Source organism: Aspergillus tubingensis (genome assembly GCF_013340325.1).
Source record: "Aspergillus tubingensis WU-2223L DNA, scaffold_3, whole genome shotgun sequence".
In the NCBI taxonomy this organism is placed as follows: Eukaryota; Fungi; Ascomycota; class Eurotiomycetes; order Eurotiales; family Aspergillaceae; genus Aspergillus; species Aspergillus tubingensis.
This window is the reverse complement of record NW_023336277.1, coordinates 1875525-1894249: the sequence shown is the minus strand read 5'-3', so window position 1 is coordinate 1894249 and position 18725 is coordinate 1875525. Positions and strand designations below refer to the sequence as shown.

At 52.7% G+C, this 18725-nt stretch overlaps 8 protein-coding genes across 8 annotated transcripts; 4 read left to right on the top strand and 4 right to left on the bottom strand.

The window, feature by feature from the left end:
* Positions 1 to 1073: 1073 nt before the first annotated feature.
* bud4 (putative GTP binding protein (Bud4)) lies at positions 1074 to 5375 on the bottom strand (the record flags this gene model as incomplete). Its single annotated transcript, XM_035496907.1, has 5 exons — positions 1074 to 1646; positions 1700 to 2403; positions 2463 to 2850; positions 2986 to 5223; positions 5286 to 5375. The coding sequence occupies 5 exons, from the start codon at positions 5373 to 5375 to the stop codon at positions 1074 to 1076; spliced, it is 3993 nt and encodes a 1330-aa protein (XP_035352800.1).
* Positions 5376 to 6477: 1102 nt separating this feature from the next.
* mrh4 (ATP-dependent RNA helicase MRH4) lies at positions 6478 to 8379 on the top strand (the record flags this gene model as incomplete). Its single annotated transcript, XM_035496906.1, has 1 exon — positions 6478 to 8379. One exon carries the CDS (start codon positions 6478 to 6480, stop codon positions 8377 to 8379), a length of 1902 nt encoding a protein of 633 aa, XP_035352799.1.
* A 326-nt stretch (positions 8380 to 8705) lies between these two features.
* AtWU_01791 (putative carboxylesterase) lies at positions 8706 to 10406 on the bottom strand (the record flags this gene model as incomplete). Its single annotated transcript, XM_035496905.1, has 2 exons — positions 8706 to 8963; positions 9051 to 10406. 2 exons carry the CDS (start codon positions 10404 to 10406, stop codon positions 8706 to 8708), a joined length of 1614 nt encoding a protein of 537 aa, XP_035352798.1.
* A 669-nt stretch (positions 10407 to 11075) lies between these two features.
* Positions 11076 to 13036, bottom strand: AtWU_01790 (SET domain-containing protein; the record flags this gene model as incomplete). The annotated part of the gene is made up of 2 exons (XM_035496904.1): positions 11076 to 12863; positions 12926 to 13036. 2 exons carry the CDS (start codon positions 13034 to 13036, stop codon positions 11076 to 11078), a joined length of 1899 nt encoding a protein of 632 aa, XP_035352797.1.
* A 517-nt stretch (positions 13037 to 13553) lies between these two features.
* Positions 13554 to 14166, top strand: AtWU_01789 (mitochondrial 54S ribosomal protein uL14m; the record flags this gene model as incomplete). Its single annotated transcript, XM_035496903.1, has 4 exons — positions 13554 to 13568; positions 13643 to 13727; positions 13799 to 14023; positions 14096 to 14166. The coding sequence occupies 4 exons, from the start codon at positions 13554 to 13556 to the stop codon at positions 14164 to 14166; spliced, it is 396 nt and encodes a 131-aa protein (XP_035352796.1).
* A 192-nt stretch (positions 14167 to 14358) lies between these two features.
* Positions 14359 to 15056, bottom strand: AtWU_01788 (DNA-directed RNA polymerase II core subunit RPB9; the record flags this gene model as incomplete). The annotated part of the gene is made up of 4 exons (XM_035496902.1): positions 14359 to 14403; positions 14466 to 14555; positions 14755 to 14926; positions 14977 to 15056. 4 exons carry the CDS (start codon positions 15054 to 15056, stop codon positions 14359 to 14361), a joined length of 387 nt encoding a protein of 128 aa, XP_035352795.1.
* Positions 15057 to 15493: 437 nt separating this feature from the next.
* pin1 (peptidylprolyl isomerase ESS1) lies at positions 15494 to 16222 on the top strand (the record flags this gene model as incomplete). Its single annotated transcript, XM_035496901.1, has 4 exons — positions 15494 to 15496; positions 15574 to 15977; positions 16025 to 16141; positions 16213 to 16222. The coding sequence occupies 4 exons, from the start codon at positions 15494 to 15496 to the stop codon at positions 16220 to 16222; spliced, it is 534 nt and encodes a 177-aa protein (XP_035352794.1).
* Positions 16223 to 17194: 972 nt separating this feature from the next.
* On the top strand, positions 17195 to 17980 carry AtWU_01786 (peptidyl-prolyl cis/trans isomerase; the record flags this gene model as incomplete). The annotated part of the gene is made up of 1 exon (XM_035496900.1): positions 17195 to 17980. The coding sequence occupies one exon, from the start codon at positions 17195 to 17197 to the stop codon at positions 17978 to 17980; it is 786 nt and encodes a 261-aa protein (XP_035352793.1).
* Between the last annotated feature and the right edge of the window lie 745 nt (positions 17981 to 18725).

Here is an 18725-nt window from a genome sequence, read left to right as displayed (position 1 = left end):
TCCAAACGCAAAGAAGTGGAAGCCAAGAAAAAAGAGAATTATAAAACGTCAATTAAGCTGGTGTTGTATGATGCTAGCAACTATCTAAGTATGTAAGAGGAAACAGAGGAACGAGGTGTAGGAGACGCGTCCTCTCTTCCTATTCGGGAAGGTGCGGGCTTTGTCCGTAGCAGGAGATATAAGCTGATCTATGTAGTCTCTAGAAGATATATGCAATCAAACGGCTCGAAGCTTGGGAATCAATAGTCAAGAGCTCCATGGAAATAGAATACTCAGGTGAGACGAATTAGAGAAGTCGGACCGACCACACACGCGTTTGACGGGAAACCCAAATGAGTGCTCCTTTTACTGAGCACCGTACAATAGTGCATCGCGTTTTCCGTCTTTTTTATCGAGTCATTGGCTTGTACTACAGGAATTAAGTTACTATCATATTTCGATGTAGTATGCTATTACGTTGTGATGGGGAAATGATCTGCGGAACTATATAAAAGCGGGAGACAGATGGCCATTACATCGAATCCTGAAATGGGCGAATGACGTTCAATATTGTAGAAGGTTAATAGGAGAACGAAATACGGGTCCAGCTAAATGCGCCGATTTTAATTAACTTATATAAGCCATGATTAGCTTACTGCAAACTACTAGAGCAACCTTGACGTCAACTGTTACAATTTCTAAGTAGAACACAACAGATGAAATAGGACCGAGATTTTTTGATACACAGAGAAACGAGAACTCAATTATGGACTCATGAAGGAAAGGCGCTATGTATCATTAAAGGGCGGTGCAAGAATCAAGGACAAAAAAGTAGACGGAATATCACAAACAAAGAGAAATGACAACGCTTGCATAACGAGCAGTGCTGGATGCTGAAAGTCTCAATTCAAATGGTAGAACAAAAGGAAGATGCAGCAGGCAGGCTAGACTCCAACACCGTACAAGAAGCAAAGATCAAACATAGAAAAAGGAAGACAACTCAGAAAGAAGGGAGGTACTAAAATAAAAGCAAGTCACAAGAAGGGGTAAAATGGAGAACATAGTGGAACACAAAAAGTAACTCTAGAACATCTCTAGAACATCAGGGACCGCGTCTTCTGCCGGCGAGCATCCAGACCGCGAACTTCTGGCTGTGACTGAGTGTGCTTGTGGCCAGGACGACCCACAGGTGGCGCCCGCGCCGATGGGGTCGTTGGAACAGGGATGGCACTGTCTTTGGCGGGTGGCGGAGGAGCTGCGGTGCTTGTCCGCTTCACCTTCATGCTTCGCTCCCGCTTGAGAACCATCTCCGTCCAGGCCTTGACTTGGCTGCTGCCAGAAGATCCCTTGCCGACGGCGTCCGCCAGCACCTTCATCCATCCGTCTTTGTCGGCCGCGCTGTCGGCGTAGAAATCAATCACTTCGCCGTTGCCAAAGCGGATGCGGAATCCCTCTTCAACAAACATGTAGCCCTCCTCTTCTTCGGCAAAGGCTGACTTGCGACGGCCACCACCTCGCGTTGTAGTCTCCTTCTGAGTCAAAGAAGACCGGTCATCAATAAGCTTGACTGCTTTAGAAAGGTTGATGGTTGCGCGAGGTTGGCGGGTGGTCTCGTGGTATGCGGTCAGCTTGGACCCTTGGAGCTTGAAGAAGCGACGACGCCAGAACTATGAAATGAATTAGCGTTGATCGACAAACATTCAGGCTTGCATGTACTTACTGGACAATCACCACCTTGCTGAGAAAGGAACCCTTCCCAACTGCGGGAGGATACACTTTCGGCTTCACGCATCTCCCGGATGCATGCGTTCATGCTCTTGGGCATGTCGTCGTCCTTGGCGCCCTTGGGCTTCGGCACAAATAGAAGCTGCAGCTCGAGCTTGCCAATCTTGTAGGGGGGACGTCTCTGGGAAGTAGTACTATTGGTACTCTTCTTGCTCTTTACACTGCTGGGCTGCTCTTCAACAGCCCACTCGTTGAAGCATGCCACGTCCACTGTGTAAGGCCGGCCAAAGGCGTGCTTTTCATGGTCACTGAGGGACACATAGGCGCGTGCGAAGCTTCCATCGCGAGCAATGAGCGTTCTCAGCCGGTCCCATACGGGAGCGTTGACGTCGCGAGTCTTGTTTTGTTGCGACGCCAGCTGTTGCTTCATATCAAGCTCCTTGCGCTTCCGGGGTGAAGCAAAAACCCGACTGAAGGTGGAGGCTTTCTGCTTTGTGGGTGAAACTGGTGGAGCAGGCTCTGGAACACGCATCTTCTCCTCGTCCACCTTCATCTGGAGGGTCAGTTGGAATTCGAGATCATTCTGCACGATGAGCTCAAACTCCTGACCGATGGGAGCGGTCTTGCCCAGTTCCAGCCAGGCAGTGGTAACACAATGAAGGCCATTGTCCAGGGTTAAGGCAAAGTACGATCTCTCACCTGAGGTGACTGTCAGCTGACGTTTCGAAAAAATAGTTGAGCAAAAGTCATGCACTTACCCCGTGGCAGCGGCAGATCGAGATATTTCATTCCGACTACCTTGACGAAGAGGCGACCACGTTCTTCGCCCTCCTCCAGAGCACCATTCAACGCAGGTTCGGTCTCCTCAATGGTCGCCGGGGGCTCCTGAACGCTGCTCTGCTGGCCTGGAAGTGGTGGGACGGGTCCGCTGACGGGCTTCTTCCGGACCATGCCACTGGAAGTCCTCATACTCGCTCGGCGAGTCTGTCCGTTCCACGGCACCGTAGTCCACGTTTGCTGACTAGGCTTGCGCGCCGTTGGTGCGGCCCGGGCCGCTGCAGGAGTGTCACCTCCAACTGCCGCTTCATCCTCATTGCGGCTACTGGCGATGATAACCTTCGTGTTATGTCGCATAAGGTAACCTCTCTGTTTTAAGACATGGTGGTCAGTTGATGGTCTAAGTTTCAAGCTATGGGCTTCTGATCCTTGGTGTGGGCCGTCATGGAGACGAGGGATAAACGCGGTGCTTCTGAGTAGGGACAGGGATTGTTCAAACTCCACCTTTTGCGACTCGATCACTCGATCGAACTCCTTATCCAAGCCGAATCCGAGGCTCTCCTCTTCCTGGATGCTGAATGGGATATCCAGTTTCATGAGACTGGGTTGTCTCCGACTCGGTTCCTTGGCGGTCTCTGTTTGTGTATCCTCCTCGTGTTCCTCCTCCGGTGCAGAGGCCTGCGAGTCGTTCGAGTTCTGCTTGGTAAGCTGGGGCATGGGCGGAGGTGGTTGTCCGCTAACCTTGCGGCGCGTCGCAGCCATCTGCTCAACGTCCGCAGGGGTGAGGGATGGACGGGTCTTTAGACCAGTTCCAGGGGCCTTGATGGTGGCAACTGGGTCTGGCACACTCTCATCAGCAGATACCTCCTCGTCGGTGAACTCTTCATCAATAGGGTGTCGTATAACGGACTCAGGGGTCGAAGGTTCTGAGATTTGATCCTGGTTATCCGGTGTCGAGGGTCGCTGCAGCGCTTCCCTCATGGCTGCCATCTTTGGAGCCGACAGTTCTTTGGGTTGGGGTTCTGGCTCTGGTTCTGCTTGCGATTGCTCGGCAGCAGGCTCCTCTCGTACTTCAGGAACAGGTGTGGATTGTCTGTCTTCGGACTCTTGTGACTCGCTCTGCGGCGCCCTGACTTCGTCCTCTTGAGGCAAGCTGGGCTGATCGCCCTCCTCGTTGGAAGGCAAATGGTCTTTCAGGCTTTTTGAGGAAGAAGCTTGAGACTGAACAGTTTCATAATACTCCGGAATGTCATAAAGATCGTCATCGTGCTCTTCGGGCTTTATCACCACGCTGCTCTGGTCATCATCGTCGTCATCGTGGTATTCGTCATCATCGTCCTCCAGGGATGGGATGGGGACGTCAGGGTCGTAATGCATATAGTGGTGGGGGCTTGATTCGATCTGCGAATCCTCCTCGAAGGAGTCGTCGACATAGCTCTCACTCTTACGGATGTCTCTCAGAATGGAATCCCGGGAGATGCGCGGAGGAGAGAATACCTCCGTAGCCTCTTCATCGTGATCTTTGGCAGCCTCCTCTGGGTTTGAAATCTTGTCATCGTCCTCGAAGTCGCTAATTAGGTCATGTTCAGTCTCTGTGTCTGGCTTGGGCGCCTGGTGATCCGCGTGGTCTGAGTCTTTGCTCTTCCGTTCGTTTTCCTGGATCATCATGAGACGTAGCCTATCTTCCAGAGACATGGATGCACGAGCACGTTCAGTGATATCCGACTTGCTGTACGTGGCGGGGCCCGGAGGAGACGGCAACACTCGCTGACCTCCACTTGCCAGCTCAAAGGCTGCAGACAGCTTCTGTGGAGACGAGCCGCGCTGGCCAAAGGACGGGCGATTGGTTGGAGGAAGCGGGGGCAAGGGACGGCGTTCGCCATTGGAGTCCAGCGACTCGACGCGAGCATGTTGGACAGGCGGACCTTGCTGCGTGGATGGCCGCGGGTCGGGGCTGTGGTTTTCGTCGTCTTCCGTAAAAGGATCTTCTTCGTCTTTCACCAGATCGTCGTTTGCGCTGGCGGGACTCATGTATCGCCAGTCTTCGGGCAGGACAACTGGGGTCTTCTCGAGGTCTTCCAAGGACGCATCGAAACTGTCATCACGGTCGAGGGAGGATTCGCGATCAAAACTGATATCCCCTTCATCCTCTTCTGAATCATAGCTGCCTTCGCGGGAGCCAGAAGCGATGGAGGACGGATCAGGCGTGGTCATTTCGTACTCGTGCACCTGGGGCTGAGCGGCGTCGAACGTCACGCTTTTGGCATGTCGACTTCCATCAATGTCAGACCAAATCTCACTTTCGGGGTCAAATGCGTCTCTGAACCCGAAGCGACTGGCTCGCGACAGGGAAGACTTCGCTGGGGGGACTTGGTCCTTGCTCGGAGAAGGGGGGCGGGGCCCGCTCGGGTTACTGTCGTGGGACTCTGCCTGTCGCGCAGGGGGCGCATTTGAGGCCTGCTTCTGTGGCGAGCGACTAGTGGCCAAGGGCCTCTGTGGAACATAGACATTGGTCGGATCGTACTCCTGGTTGTGATCGCGGAACATGTTGCTGTTCTTGACCCTCGAGGCGCGCTTGAGATTCTCAAGGGAGGGACGCTTGGATGGCGAGAACGAGGCGTCTGGGTCATAAGGGCTCTGGTTCTCCGAGCTCTTGGGAAAGGGAGAGCCCGACTCACGGCCCTGCCAGAAAAGACGCGGTGATGCGGGTGCTTCATACGCTGATGCTTCTTGGGACTTCATCTGGAGCGACATGGTCAGGTCCAGATGTCGGAGGATTAACAACAGCACGTGGAGCGACCTACTTTGGTACTCTGATTCCAACTTGGGGAGTTTCGTCGTTGAGCCATCGGGCTTACTTCGGACAGCGGCCTTTGCGTGGTACTGCTGCCCATCTTGGTGGAAAATGCACGACAACAACTGGTGATTCAAAAGAGGCAAAAATAGCCAGTCGACAAGCGCGCCTGGAAGAAAACACAGCTGCAGGCAGCTGAATCAGCAATGGCTTCTTTCGTCACAACGCAGCAATGCAAGGTCTCTGCAATCATAGCTATCCCTTGCCGGACTGGAACGCGCCCATACCTGGTTGAGACGAATGGAGGCGAAAAAGGTGGATGAGTCGATCGCAACGAGGTCGTTAGAAATAGTCCGAAACGAACCAGCGCAAATGAAGAACAGAACGCGGACAATAATTGAGTCGCTTGGATTAAAATTCACTCGGACGTTAAGCAGCAGCTCATGGGAATCGTAACAAGATGGGGTAAATGAGATGCGTCACAAAATGGCGATCATGCGAAAGAGAGCCGATTCGTCAGGTTCTTTCTTTACTTTTGATAAGAAACTACTGCGAAAAAAAATTGGTCCGACAAACGAAGGGATGCTGATCGTAGGCAGAACAGGGCAACCGAGATGGTGAAAATGGGCGATGTGCAACAATGACGGCACGCTGGACAGGATAGACAATTGCAAGGGAAGAAGACAACCAACACACCATCCACCACCGGACCAACGAGGATGAAGTAAAAACAAGAAGACGGGGGGGGACTGAGAGTGAAGGTGACGGGAGAAGGAGTAAACAGAAACACCCGAACAGACAGTGTTGACAAGTTGACTAATAAGTAGTTCGAAGCCGTTCGCAAACCGGCTGAAGCTGGGAATCGCAGCTTGACGCTGTTGACATTTTGGCGTCGGGAGTCTCCATGGCAACTTCACACCTGAGACTGCCTGAACCTGGCCTGAACTTGGCCTGAGCGCCTGTCTGGCCAGCCTCGACACCTCGACACCTCGTCGCCTGGCGGTTTCCCCGATCCCACCAGTCTGATTTGGGATTAGCGGGGGATCGTTCCTGTGGCCCGAGCGCCTTCCCCTTACGGACTGGCACGGGACCGGCTGCTGATTCTTTTTGGATTGGAGCTCCGGAGGCAAAAGATAAAACTAGTGGTAGAAGATTCTTGACGAGCGTTCATCACTCTCTCTCATCCACCCCCCATCCTCACCATGAATCGCCTGGGCAGACTGTCTCTGCCGCTTCGGCCTCAAGTCTGTCTGCTCTGTCAGACGCAGGCGACCATGTCCTCTCCTCTCGCCGGATGGCAGGCCGTCCGCTCCATGGCAACTGTCCGACAGCGCCGCCAGGCCGCCCGCATGGTTCTGTCCTCCAATGTCGACAAGTCTTCCCTGAAGGAGGGACGTTCGAGAAGAGATCGTGGCGGCCCCTGGTCGGGCATGAACCAAACGGAAGCGCGCCTTCGGGATGCGCCACGGTCAAGGTCTCGGGCAGCTCTCAAGCGCTCCGGGGATGCTGAAGATGATAAGCAGAAGCCGGACAGTCCTCTCTACAAGGCGCTCAAGATGCAAACGGCATTGGCGCCCATCCCATACGGTCGCCGAACCGCTATCAAGAATAAGATCGCAGAAGTCTCGAGTTTCGACCAATTTCCTCTGCTGCCGGTCGTGCGCCACTCGATCTCTTCTCAAGCTCTCCCCGGACTGGCGGACATTGTACCAACTCCCATTCAACGCCTTGCTATCCCACAACTCCTGAAAGACCCTGTCCCGATGAGAACATCGAAAGATGTTTTCAACGATGAACCGAATTATGAACAATATCTTCTGGCTGCCGAGACCGGGTCTGGAAAGACGCTCGCCTATCTGATTCCCATGATCGACTCCCTGAAGCGTATGGAAGCGGAGGACAAGGAATTTGAAAAGCGGGAGGCGGAACAAAAGGCCAAGGAACGGGAGGAGAAGCTCAAGAACCGGGCTTTCGACATTGCCCCGGAAGAGCCTCCGTTGTCGGACGCAGGTAGACCCCGGGTCATTATCCTCGTCCCGACATCCGAGCTGGTTGCCCAGGTTGGCGCCAAAGTCAAGGCTCTTTCGCACACGGTCAAATACCGGTCGGGAATGATCTCGTCCAACCTGACCCCACGTCGTATCAAGAGCATCCTTTTCAACCCGAGCGGAATCGACGTCCTCGTCGCCACTCCCCACCTGCTTGCCTCGATCGCCAAGACGGATCCATATGTGCTGAGTCGCGTTAGCCACCTGGTGCTGGATGAGGCAGATTCGCTCATGGACCGTTCCTTCTTGCCCACAACGACCGAGATCATCGAAAAGTCGGCCTCTTCTCTTCACAAGCTCATCCTCTGCTCCGCAACCATTCCCCGCAGTCTCGACAATCTCCTTCGTAAGCGCTACCCCGACATTCGCCGACTGACGACACCAAACCTGCATGCCATCCCCCGTCGTGTTCAGCTGGGAGTGGTGGACATCCAACGGGACCCCTACCGTGGCAACCGCAACCTGGCCTGCGCCGACGTGATCTGGTCCATTGGAAAGGCAGGCGACACCGAACCGACGCATCCCTTCCTGGCCCAGGCCGGACCCAAGGTCAAGAAGATCCTGGTCTTCGTCAACGAGCGTGAAGAAGCCGACGAGGTAGCCCAGTTCCTGCGCTCAAAGGGTATCGACGCCCAGTCCTTCTCCCGCGACTCCAGCAGCCGTAAGCAGGAGGAACTGCTGGAAGAGTTCACCGAGTCCCCGATCCCTCCCACCGCAGAGGAGATTATGCTAGCCAAGAACAAGCGCCGCCAGGACAACTCCATTCCCTTTGTCTACCCTGAACAGCAGAACAAGCCGGGCATGGAGCGTGGCCTGCCGAACACCAAGGTTCTCGTGACGACAGACATTGCCTCTCGCGGAATTGACACCATCGCCGTGAAGACGGTCATCCTCTACCACGTCCCGCACAACACGATCGACTTCATCCACCGTCTCGGCCGTCTCGGCCGCATGGGCAAGCGTGGTCGTGCCGTGGTCCTGGTCGGCAAGAAGGACCGCAAGGACGTGGTCAAGGAAGTGCGCGAGGGCATGTTCCGCGGCCAGGCCTTGATTTAGGGGCAGCAACGACACCAACGACAAGCACAATCTGTACTATTATTCAACTACGGCCCAGTCAACTTACAACTGACGGAGCCTCTGACGACGGCGTTTGGAGAACGGCAACCAGGAAAGATAATATTTAGACGACATGCATTGTATGTATGCATTGACTCGAAGCATCACTCAGGATATACACGGCTGTACCTCATGTATTATAATTTGTATATTTCCCCACCACATCATCTCTCTACTTAGATTCCTCTTCCTCACCACACCAGTACACTATAAACAACACCCACCCATCATCTGAATAGACAACCACAGTGAATGAAAATAAACAGTTAAATAGGAATCTTCCCCCCAACCGACTTCCAAAACGCACACCGATCCTTCAACTCCGTCAACCCCACATTCTCAAACCCCTCCGTAGCAATCACAAACTCCTCCCCTGACTGCTGTACCTCCGGCACGCCGGGCTCCGACCCATTCGTCAATTTATGTGCGTTGGGGTCCCCCGTCTGGAAAAAGCTGCCGAATGCGCCCGCGTAGCCGTCGTAGATTAACGGGTCGGTTTGTTGTACGCTCGAAACGGTGTCCCACTACATTCACACTATCAGTATCATCTCCATAGACAGCATGTACTACATAAACCAGAACGAAAGATAAAAGGGATGATAACAACATACCCACTCCGTATCACTCCCATGTCTTGCTGGCGGAATCACATATTCCCCTACATACCCCTTCTCCTTCGCCGCAGAAGCAACCCAATACGCCGGGCAGGCGAGCACCACGTCTCTGTACACCAGCCCTGCGCGTACGAACGTCGTGTTATAGGATAGTGTCTCTGCTGTTCCAGAGACAGGGTAGTATTTCGATGAGATGAGATTTATATCGTTTGTATCAAGACCGGGGAGGAACCCGGTTAACCAGTTATGGAAGGACGCGAGGGAGGAGTTGAATCCGTTCGTTGTGTCTGTGTCTTCTAGGCCTGGAGGGATGAAGTTCTCGCCTTCGTGGGCGTTGTACATGCCCCAGATAAGGTCTGTCTTTAAGGAGTTGGAGGAGATAGTGGAAGTGAGGGGTTCGATGAGGAAGGTTCCGTCGATGACGGGGGCCCAGGTGTAGGATGAGGTGGTGTAGGTGTTGTCTGCGTCGATGATGAGGCTTGCGTCGCGGATGGATTGGACGTCTACGTCTTTCAGGCATTTGAGGGTGTCGGAGGCGGTGGTGCAGTTCGTTAGGTTGACGAGCTGGGTGTAAATGGCTTCTGCTTCTGGGGCGTTGTAGGCGTAGGTTTTTGGCCAGAAGGGGGAACTGGCGAGGGCTTTGGAGAAGAGTTTGGGGTTCGAGCCGCGGCCGTTGGCGAGGATTTGGGCGACGACGGAGCCTCCGCCGGCGGATTGGCCCCAAATGGAGACGTTGTTGGGGTTGCCGCCGAAGTGGTGGATGTGGGTGTTGACCCATTTCAGGGCGTATTGTTGGTCGAGGAGGCCTGGGTTGAGGTCGGAGGTGGGTGAGTCTTTGATGGCTTGGCCGGGGAGAAAGCCGAAGGCGTTGACGCGGTAGTTGGTGTAGACGACGATGTAGTCGTTTAGGGTGCTGACGTTGAGGACGGGGTAGGCGTTGGGGGGCATGCCGAAGAGGGCATCGCCTTCGATGAAGCCGCCGCCGTAGAAGACGACGAGGACGGGGCGGCTGGTGGTAGATGAAGAGGTGTCCCAGGGTCGGGAGTAGAGACCTAAATAGAGGCAGTCTTCGGAGCCGTTGACGGTGCGTTGAGGGCACATGTCGAAGGATTGGTCGGTGTCGTAGGTGCCATTGGTAGTGATGTTTAGCGGCGGCTGGGGAGCTCGAAAGCGGTTCTCGCCTGTGGCGGGTGCTGCAAAGGGGATTTTGCGAAAGTAGGAGAGGTTGTAGGTGGCATCATAGCTGCCCTGGAAGGTGCCATAGTCTAGAGTGACGAGGGGGGCGTCGTAGGCGCTGGTGAGGGAGTGTGTTAGCAGGAAGCACAGGGCTAGCAGGAGGCGTGAGAAGGCCATGGCTGTAGGTGGTGGTAGTATCCCTGGTGGTCCTGGCAGGGAAGAGCTGCGCCGAGAGCAGCAGCGTTTTATAGGACATCATGGTTGCGATGGTAGAGTGAGGTCGGTATGAAGCAGACCGAAGTTCATTAAGATTCAATATCGGAGTTCCTGGAATACCTGCACGAGAATATCATGAGGACAAGAAATCCAAGGGGATCAAAGCGCCGACAGGGCTGCCATTGGTGCAATTATTCTCCTCCACGATGCAGCATGACGGAGATGCGGAGATGCGGCACCAGCAATTTGCGGGGGGAAGGATGAGGAGGAAAAGATTCTTCAAGCAATGTCCGTCAGCCGACGGGTAAAAATAAGTTAATTCCAAGACCCCGGGTTGGGGATAAAGTCGTGTAAGTACAGAAGTGTACCAAGGGCCGGGAAACGAGCAGTAATCTATACAGGGTAACCAAATGCGGAATCATTAGACTGGACAAAGCCAAAGCCAGACCAGATGAATGGGAAGCAAGATCTTTAAAACGTCTCAAAAAGCCTTTCAATATCGCCGGGCTCATGGCAACGCTCGTGCCCACTGTGATAAAAACGCCTATTCTTCCAAACCGGACTCCACCGGACTCCAAAGAAAAACCAAACTCCAGGATTAGTACTCCCAAAATCGATCCGTATCCATCATTACATAGTCATCCGAAGGGACCGGGTACGTCGTCGGCTGGCGCGCGTGTTGCGTCGGTCCTCGCCGGCTTCACTGTCCTCGGTCTCTGCGTGAGGTTCGGACAGTTCGGGCGTTGGGGTTATTCCAAAACTGACACCGCGGTCCTTGCGCGAAATGAGCGCTTCTTCCTCGGGGTACAAGAATCGGTGCACAGTGCGGTGGTCCATCACACGTTCCTCGTCATCCCCAGGGCCCTCTCTGTCGGTTTTCGGCCACTGGAAGCCATACAGCTTGGAGTGCCGTTCGCACCGGGGACACTCACGTCGCGTCAGGTAGGAATCTTGCTGCACAAACCAGGCGTTGCATGTGCGGCAATCCACCCAGCGGTCGTACGCTTGTGCTAGAAGTTTCGAGGTTTTGGTGTAGTCGCCAGGAACCCGAGCACGGGGTGGCTCAACCTCGACTGAAGGAACCACTTCCTTGCTGCGGGATTTTCGGGACTTTTTCACCACGGTACCGAGCTTCTCGTCGAGTTCCAGTGAGTCTGACAAGTCCGACAATGCATCGTTGTCTACACCGAGCATACGTCGTTCTGGCTCAGTGGAGAGATCAAGGCGTCCCTCGACAGTCGAAACTGGTGCCTGCACGGTAGTCTCGGTGATTTCCTCGACCTTGATTTGCACCGAGTTGTCACAAACGGACGTTGCGGCTGTTGAAGTTGACGAGCGGTGCGAATCGTCCAGTGAACCAGGTGAATCAGGATCGGCGGTGGTAGTGGTGGTGCTTTGCGCGGTCGATTCGGCATGGGTGTCGCTCTTGTTGTCGATGACGTGGTCATTGGCGGTTTCGGCTGCGGCAGCGTGTGGCACGGATAAAGCTTGGGAGGAAAGCCCGGTGCCCGCTGGCTGGACCGTGGAAGACTCGATCGAGGGTGTGAGATCAGAAAACACGACCTCGGATCTCAACTTGGAGCTCTGGCGAGTAAATTTGGTTCGTTTGCGGGGAGTCGACGAGGGAGAGCTCTCTGAATCGGTGTCGGAGACGTGCTTGCGTTTCCTGGGCGAAAGGAGAGCCTCAGAGGGCGCAGGCTCGTCGTAAGCTGGCGTGGAAGCGGGACTCTCTTGGTCGGAATCGAGCTGAGGCGCCCAGCCATTGCGGACGGCCCGTTCGCACGTCAAACAAAGACACTCGCAATTGTCAATGCCAAAGTAATCCTCTCCGTAAGACACGGTGATTTCCTCTCCGATATGAATGTTGCGGATGGCAACGACTTGCATGCCTTCCATGCCGCGCGTCACCAGTCGACCGTTGGCGTTGCAATCGTGATTGGCGAACCGAGCGGGACCCAGGAAGAAAGAGGGGGTTTTTCTGCGACTCGACATGACAATGCTAAAATCCTTTCTCTTCAGATCCAGATCCTGCTCCTCTTCCTTGGTCATGGGTACGAGGGTCCCGCTGAGGTACTTGATCTCCTGGCCCTGCTTAATGAATTTGCGGGCGCAGATGGCAGCCTCATGCTCGGTCACCGTGTAGCGATTGGTCGTAGTCACCTCAAAGGGGGAATCAGGGAGATACATCTGGATGTATTTGCGGAGATGGCGGCGAAACCATTCTTTCTCCCGGTCAGTGGGCAGCTTAGCCAGGTACTTCTTGAGACCTGGCATGCTCAACAGCTTCTCTTCCGCTTTGGCAGCGTCTTTGTTGACAATGACATCGTGAAGGAGAGTGCTAGCCACATCATCATCTCTGATGCCGCGGGCGGGGTTGTATTTAGTGCGATTCTTGCGAGTGTTGGTCCAAAAGTACGCCTGCGAGGATAGTACAGTCAGCGACCAGCTACATGACGGCCAATCGAGGGTCATAAACGTACACGGTCAACCAGCGCATCTGTTGCGACGTCGTCGTAGCTGGCCAGTTTCGCGAGCGTAAGCCGATCCCGACGGTCATCGGAGGGGCTGGATTTTGCCTTGGAGACCGGCATCGTGAAATGTCGACCCAGACGATCCCATGCAAGAGGATTTGAGGGGGTGATAAGAGTGTGGGTGGGATTAATGGTAAGAATGAGGCGTCAAAGCGTCAAGGGGAAGAAACAGCGGAAGGTCGGGAAGCAGAGAAGACGAGACTACTAGAAATATATATGGGCGCCAAACAATTTTGGGGGGTGGGAAAGGAGCGGGATTGAGAAGAAAAATTTTAGGGAACGACGTGAATACGAAGAGGAGTGACTGGCATGATGAACAAAGGAAACGAAGGAGAGGCAGTGAAAGTTAGCGCGCATGAAAGGACAAACTCGCAGATTGACATGATAGTAATAATTAATGTGAAGGCTGGCGCTGGTCGCTGCTGCAGTGTCCCCGTCCGGGGTCGGTCGTCGGCGAAACCTGCCGGCCCGCCAAACTGCCTGGCGCTGCTTTTCTTTCGGCCATCCCCATCTCTCTCTATACTCCCCTCACTCCCCCCGACGTTCTTTCCACCTCCGGACAGGGTACACAGTCAAGATGATTCAATTAAAGGTGTGTGAGCGTATCTACTGGTGTTTATGATGGGGGAGAGGAAATTTTCGCGGACTGACAAACCCCCGATCCAGACAATGCTCAACTGCATCGACAACTCCGGCGCCGCCGTTGTCGAGTGCGTGAATGTCCTGAAAAAGAAGCGCCCCGCCACCGTTGGTACGATCATTTCGCCGTTTCCATTTACTATCAAAGGGATAACACTGATGTTGGGGTTCCGGGATGAATAGGTGACCGCATCGTGGTCGTGGTCCAGAAGCAACGAAATTTCGGCCCCGACAGCAGCAACAACGTCGGTATCGCAAACAAGGTTCGCCGAGGAGACATTCGCCATGCCGTTGTCGTCCGCGCGGCCAAGGAAATGCAGCGCCCGGATGGTTCGATCGTCAAGTTCGATGACAATGCCTGTGTTCTCGTCAACAAGTCCGGAGACCCCATCGGAACAAGAATGAACGGTCAGTCTAGCCGACCACTGCGGAACATGATCGAGACGGTGTTAGGAGATTAGCTTTACTGACATATACTAGGTGTCGTGGCTACGGAACTACGAGGACGACAGTGGTCAAAGATCCTGTCGTTGGCGCCGATGCATGTGTAGGATATACCTTTTATTTGGAAGCGAATTGTTCTTATATTTATCCCGTTTGTAGCAATAGAAATTTCTTTCTCTTTTCAAACTCCCCTTTTCTTTGCCCAAACATCGCCAGAACTCCACAAAAAATGCTGCTTAACGGAACAAAAACCAAGATCGGGTATCAGGTACATGACATGTAGTATGGCAAATCGAGAATTAGACGAAAACATTGCCGCACGCGCAACAGACGTAGTAAAGTTTCTAGAAAGTAAGCGTCAGCCGATACCTTCATGGATACGGGATGAAGCGGCATGAAGGCTTACCATTCCCGTTTCTGCGGAACGCTGTTGCGACTGGAAGAAGACTGCATCGGCTTCGCCGCAGCTCGGGCAGAGCTTGTTGGAACGAGGAAGCTAAGGAAAGAGTGGGTTAGCCACGGAAACTTCAAGACAACTTGGAATGTATCCATGACGCGAGCGCGGCGCATGCTGGACCTCATGACGACGAAAAGCCATCATAATCCTCTTCGGACCAGGAGTCCTCGGAGGATGTGTCACAGACGAAGCAGGTAATCTCTTCCCCACAATGATCACAGAAACCCGGGAGACAAACCGTAGGATCAGATCCGACATCCTGGGTCACACCAGCGGTATCTCCGACTTGAGTGCTGAGCTTGTTTTGGTAAACGCAATAGGAGGTTGCGGGCTCGCCGACATGGCAGGTTCGGCAGGTGAACATCAACCGGTTGTTGATGCGGTCTTCCTTCGGGTAGAGCAAGTTGGAACTGTAGACGTTAGCAGAAGGTTCGACAAGAATGAAGAGATCAAAACTTACCATTCGCGACAGAATCGAAAGTGAATTTGATCGGTGGGCTTGCTATCGCCACCGGCAGAGGGGGATGGGCTGGCAGACATTTTCGGGGTTTGTTTTACTGATGAAGTGTGCCGGAAAGTAATGAGTTCACGCGTATAGATATGGAGCGAGTGTGTTGTATCCGCTGGAAAGCTTTCACTTGAAACAGATAGAAAACGAAAGACGCGAATAGTGGCTGATGGGAATAGAGAGATGGCCGGGGGGATCGTCAATGGAAGTCGGAAGAAGCGTTGAACCAAGCACCACCGGCTAGTTCCATGACTTGCAGCTCACCGCCCCGTCAATGTTTGCAGTGTTTGCAGCCATCCCTCCCCCGCAGTTTGTCCCGCAGCTGCAAGTACCAGCAAAGCCTCTCCGACTTCTGCAACTTTATATAACTCCACTAGTCCCCCCGCGTCATTTCTGGATCCTTGTCTTCCTTCGTGAAGCTATAGACTCTTCCGCAGATTTTAGATATACGCACATCCTCTTTCACAACATGGTATGCCGATACTCAATCCTATCAGAGAAGATCATGTTTACCAAATTTGGCATCTGTGCTGACTGTAAACACTACAGGTAGAGACAGGTCTTCCGGCAGGTTGGGAGGTTCGCCACTCCAACTCTAAGAACCTTCCCTACTACTTCAACCCTATGACGAAAGAGTCTCGCTGGGAGCCGCCGGCCGACACAGATACGGAGAAGCTCAAGTTCTATATGGCCAACTACCATAGCGGACCCGCAGGACGCTCTGATGGTAACGGTCACAATGAGGGCAAGATCCGCTGCAGCCATCTTCTCGTTAAGCACAGGGACAGTAGGCGTCCCAGCAGCTGGAGGGAAGCTGAAATCACCCGTTCGAAAGAGGAGGCTATCGAGATCCTCCGGAGCCACGAGGCGCGCATCAATGCGGGAGAAGCCAGTCTGGGTGACATTGCTGTATCGGAGTCCGACTGCAGCAGTGCTAGGAAACGTGGAGATCTGTACGTATTTATGATACCGCTGCAGGTACTTGACTAATTTATGTTAGGGGCTTCTTTGGACGGAATGAGATGCAGAAAGAGTTTGAGGACGCCGCCTTTGCACTCCAGCCTGGTCAGGTCAGTGGGATTGTGGAGACGGCCTCTGGTGTCCATTTGATTGAACGGTACGTAATCTGAGTGCAATTCAGAGATTTGCATTGTTGATCAGCACTTGCTAACGCATTGGATATTGCAGGGTTCAGTAAATTTTTATGAATGACATATATACTACGGGTATTTACTTGGAAGAGATCTCTATCTTTTTTTCACATGAGTTCTTCTTCGCAATTTGTCATTCAACGTAGATATGTAGTCTTCATCAATGTACACAACGTATCTTTGAGTCGTATATCAAGCGCTGCAAGACGGTGACTGTATGGTGCAGACTGTTGCTATTAACTTGGATGGGAGGAAAGAAAGTGTGACTTGCATATGAGAGGCGCCTTATATCAATGGCCCAAATAAGTTGATCTTTCATCCGGTTTGTCCAACCTGCAGTGCTTGCCCCCTGCTATTGAATGTGGTATCATAGTGATTTCGTGCTGACCTTCGTCCTATTGTATAGCGTACCGGCCGTGATCTATCTACAACTCTACAAGTAGATCATGTTCTACATCTCAGTATCTACCTTTCTAAACCAGCTTTATTCATCAGCAAACATAAGCCTAATAATCAACCAGTTCAAGTCATCGACTCACTCTACGTCGTCAGCACAAGACCGGAGTGCAAGGTTGTTGTTCCCCCGGATCTTGTCCTACTTGTCTGTTGAGGTGACACCGATAGCTATTACTCCTGTTCGTCAGACCATCAGATCTGTCAAAGCTTCTCATCGATCACACTGGCTTGGGATATCATCATTTGCAGCTACGTTGCTTCTTCCTCTTCTTCTTCTACCTTTACTATCCCGACTATCAACCTGGTGCTAGCAAATATGGATCAAGATGAAGGAATGGAAAGCTGGAAGTCCATTCCAATCACATTTATGGTTTTCCATCCTTGTCCGACTAGCCTGCCCGACTAGGCAGATGGAGGCGGTGATGGGGGAGCTTCCGCGAGAGCTTCAGCTCTCTCCGTCTCTCTGCACAAGTGCAGTCCGGTCTTTTGCAGTCTCTCCATCTGAAGATCTCCCATCTTTCATCGCTTCACCTCACATTCCATCTCAGGTAGTACTCAATAAGATGTCCTCGTCGGCGCCTGAGTCTACGAAATTCCCTTTCTCACCGTCGCCTGGTTCCGTCGACGCCTACCTGGCTGAGCAGGGCATGCTGTCGGTCTCAGAACAACGCATCAACGACGTCCTGACTCAGTCTGGCATAAGAGCTGAATGCATCTATCTTCCACCACACCTTTTTAGAATCCTTCCCACGAAGTTAATCCACGTCGTATCACAATTACGCTTCGAGGCCTACAGAGCCATTATGATTATGCGGATCTGTAACTCCTGGTACCGAAGGAGGTACGAGTACCTGCACGCTGACGAAGACTCTCCAATGCTTCATCGGCATTTTCAATCTGTCCAGCTCCTCTTTGGGTGGGACAAGGACAACAAGCCTGTCAGAGCCCAGCCTATTGCGGTGGCGGACCTCAAAATCCCTGAAGGTTCGATCACTCTGGGCTCGCACCGGCGCAGATACACAGCCTATAAGGAATTTTATGATGAATTAGTGTGGAATTCTCGTTGTGGAGTCTACTACGCCAGATTTTTTGTCTACCTCTATCTGGCGACCAAAAGTTTCGATTCCCATTTACCGTCGGATGTCCTCCCGGCGTTCAATGCCTGGAAGCAGGGGGATTTTGATACGGAGATCCGAAAGTTAATTCCTTTGTCGCAGACTGTCTTCTATGCTCCATCGTACGAGGTCGCTGTGGATGATCTGGCCACGGCCATCACGCAAAAAGTTGAAGGTGGCGAGGCAACAGCACGAACTTGGAAAGCCTTCGCAACAGGTCCACAGAGCTATTAGCTCTTCCATCTTGAACGACAAGCTGCACGAAGTACGGTGTTAGACGAGACTCTGGAGTTCTTGGCTGTTCATATTTGGGGCTACGGATGTCATGACCGATATTGAATAAGAACATGCATACAGCTTGGGAAATTGCTTTGGTTGGATATTTCGGCTATTTCTTTATTCAAGTGTGGACACATCCATACATTGCTTGGGATCAAAAATATAAATTGCTTTGACAAAACATTCACTGTAGCGCTGTCTGGTTTTAGTCGGAAACACCCAGACACTTGCCCGTTATAATCTGACAGTTCCCATACCGACGCTGCCAAACGACACCACCTGCCGTTTATACCACGTCTCACAGCTTAGTAGAGAGACCAGAGTTTCTTCGCTCTTTAACTTTCTTTGAATACAATACTTAAAGCACTGATCGTCTCCTTCTCAGATCACTCAGATTCATCCATGTGATTCGATTCACTACTACTCTTCATTCTTCACGTGAGCATCAAACCCTACTAGGATTATCCTATCCTGAGAAGAGGTAAGTACCATCCACCAACAATACCTTTAAGAATATCTATATACCTCATGTGCCTTCATTCTGTTCTCTATCATCATATTCTAAACACTATCGCCATGCATCATTCTCTCTATCTCACCCAACAGACAACACATCCACCTACTACCCGCGCCACAGACATATATCCATCCCTCCTAGTGCCTCATCCAACCCACCCACACTCCAACACATACAACCCAG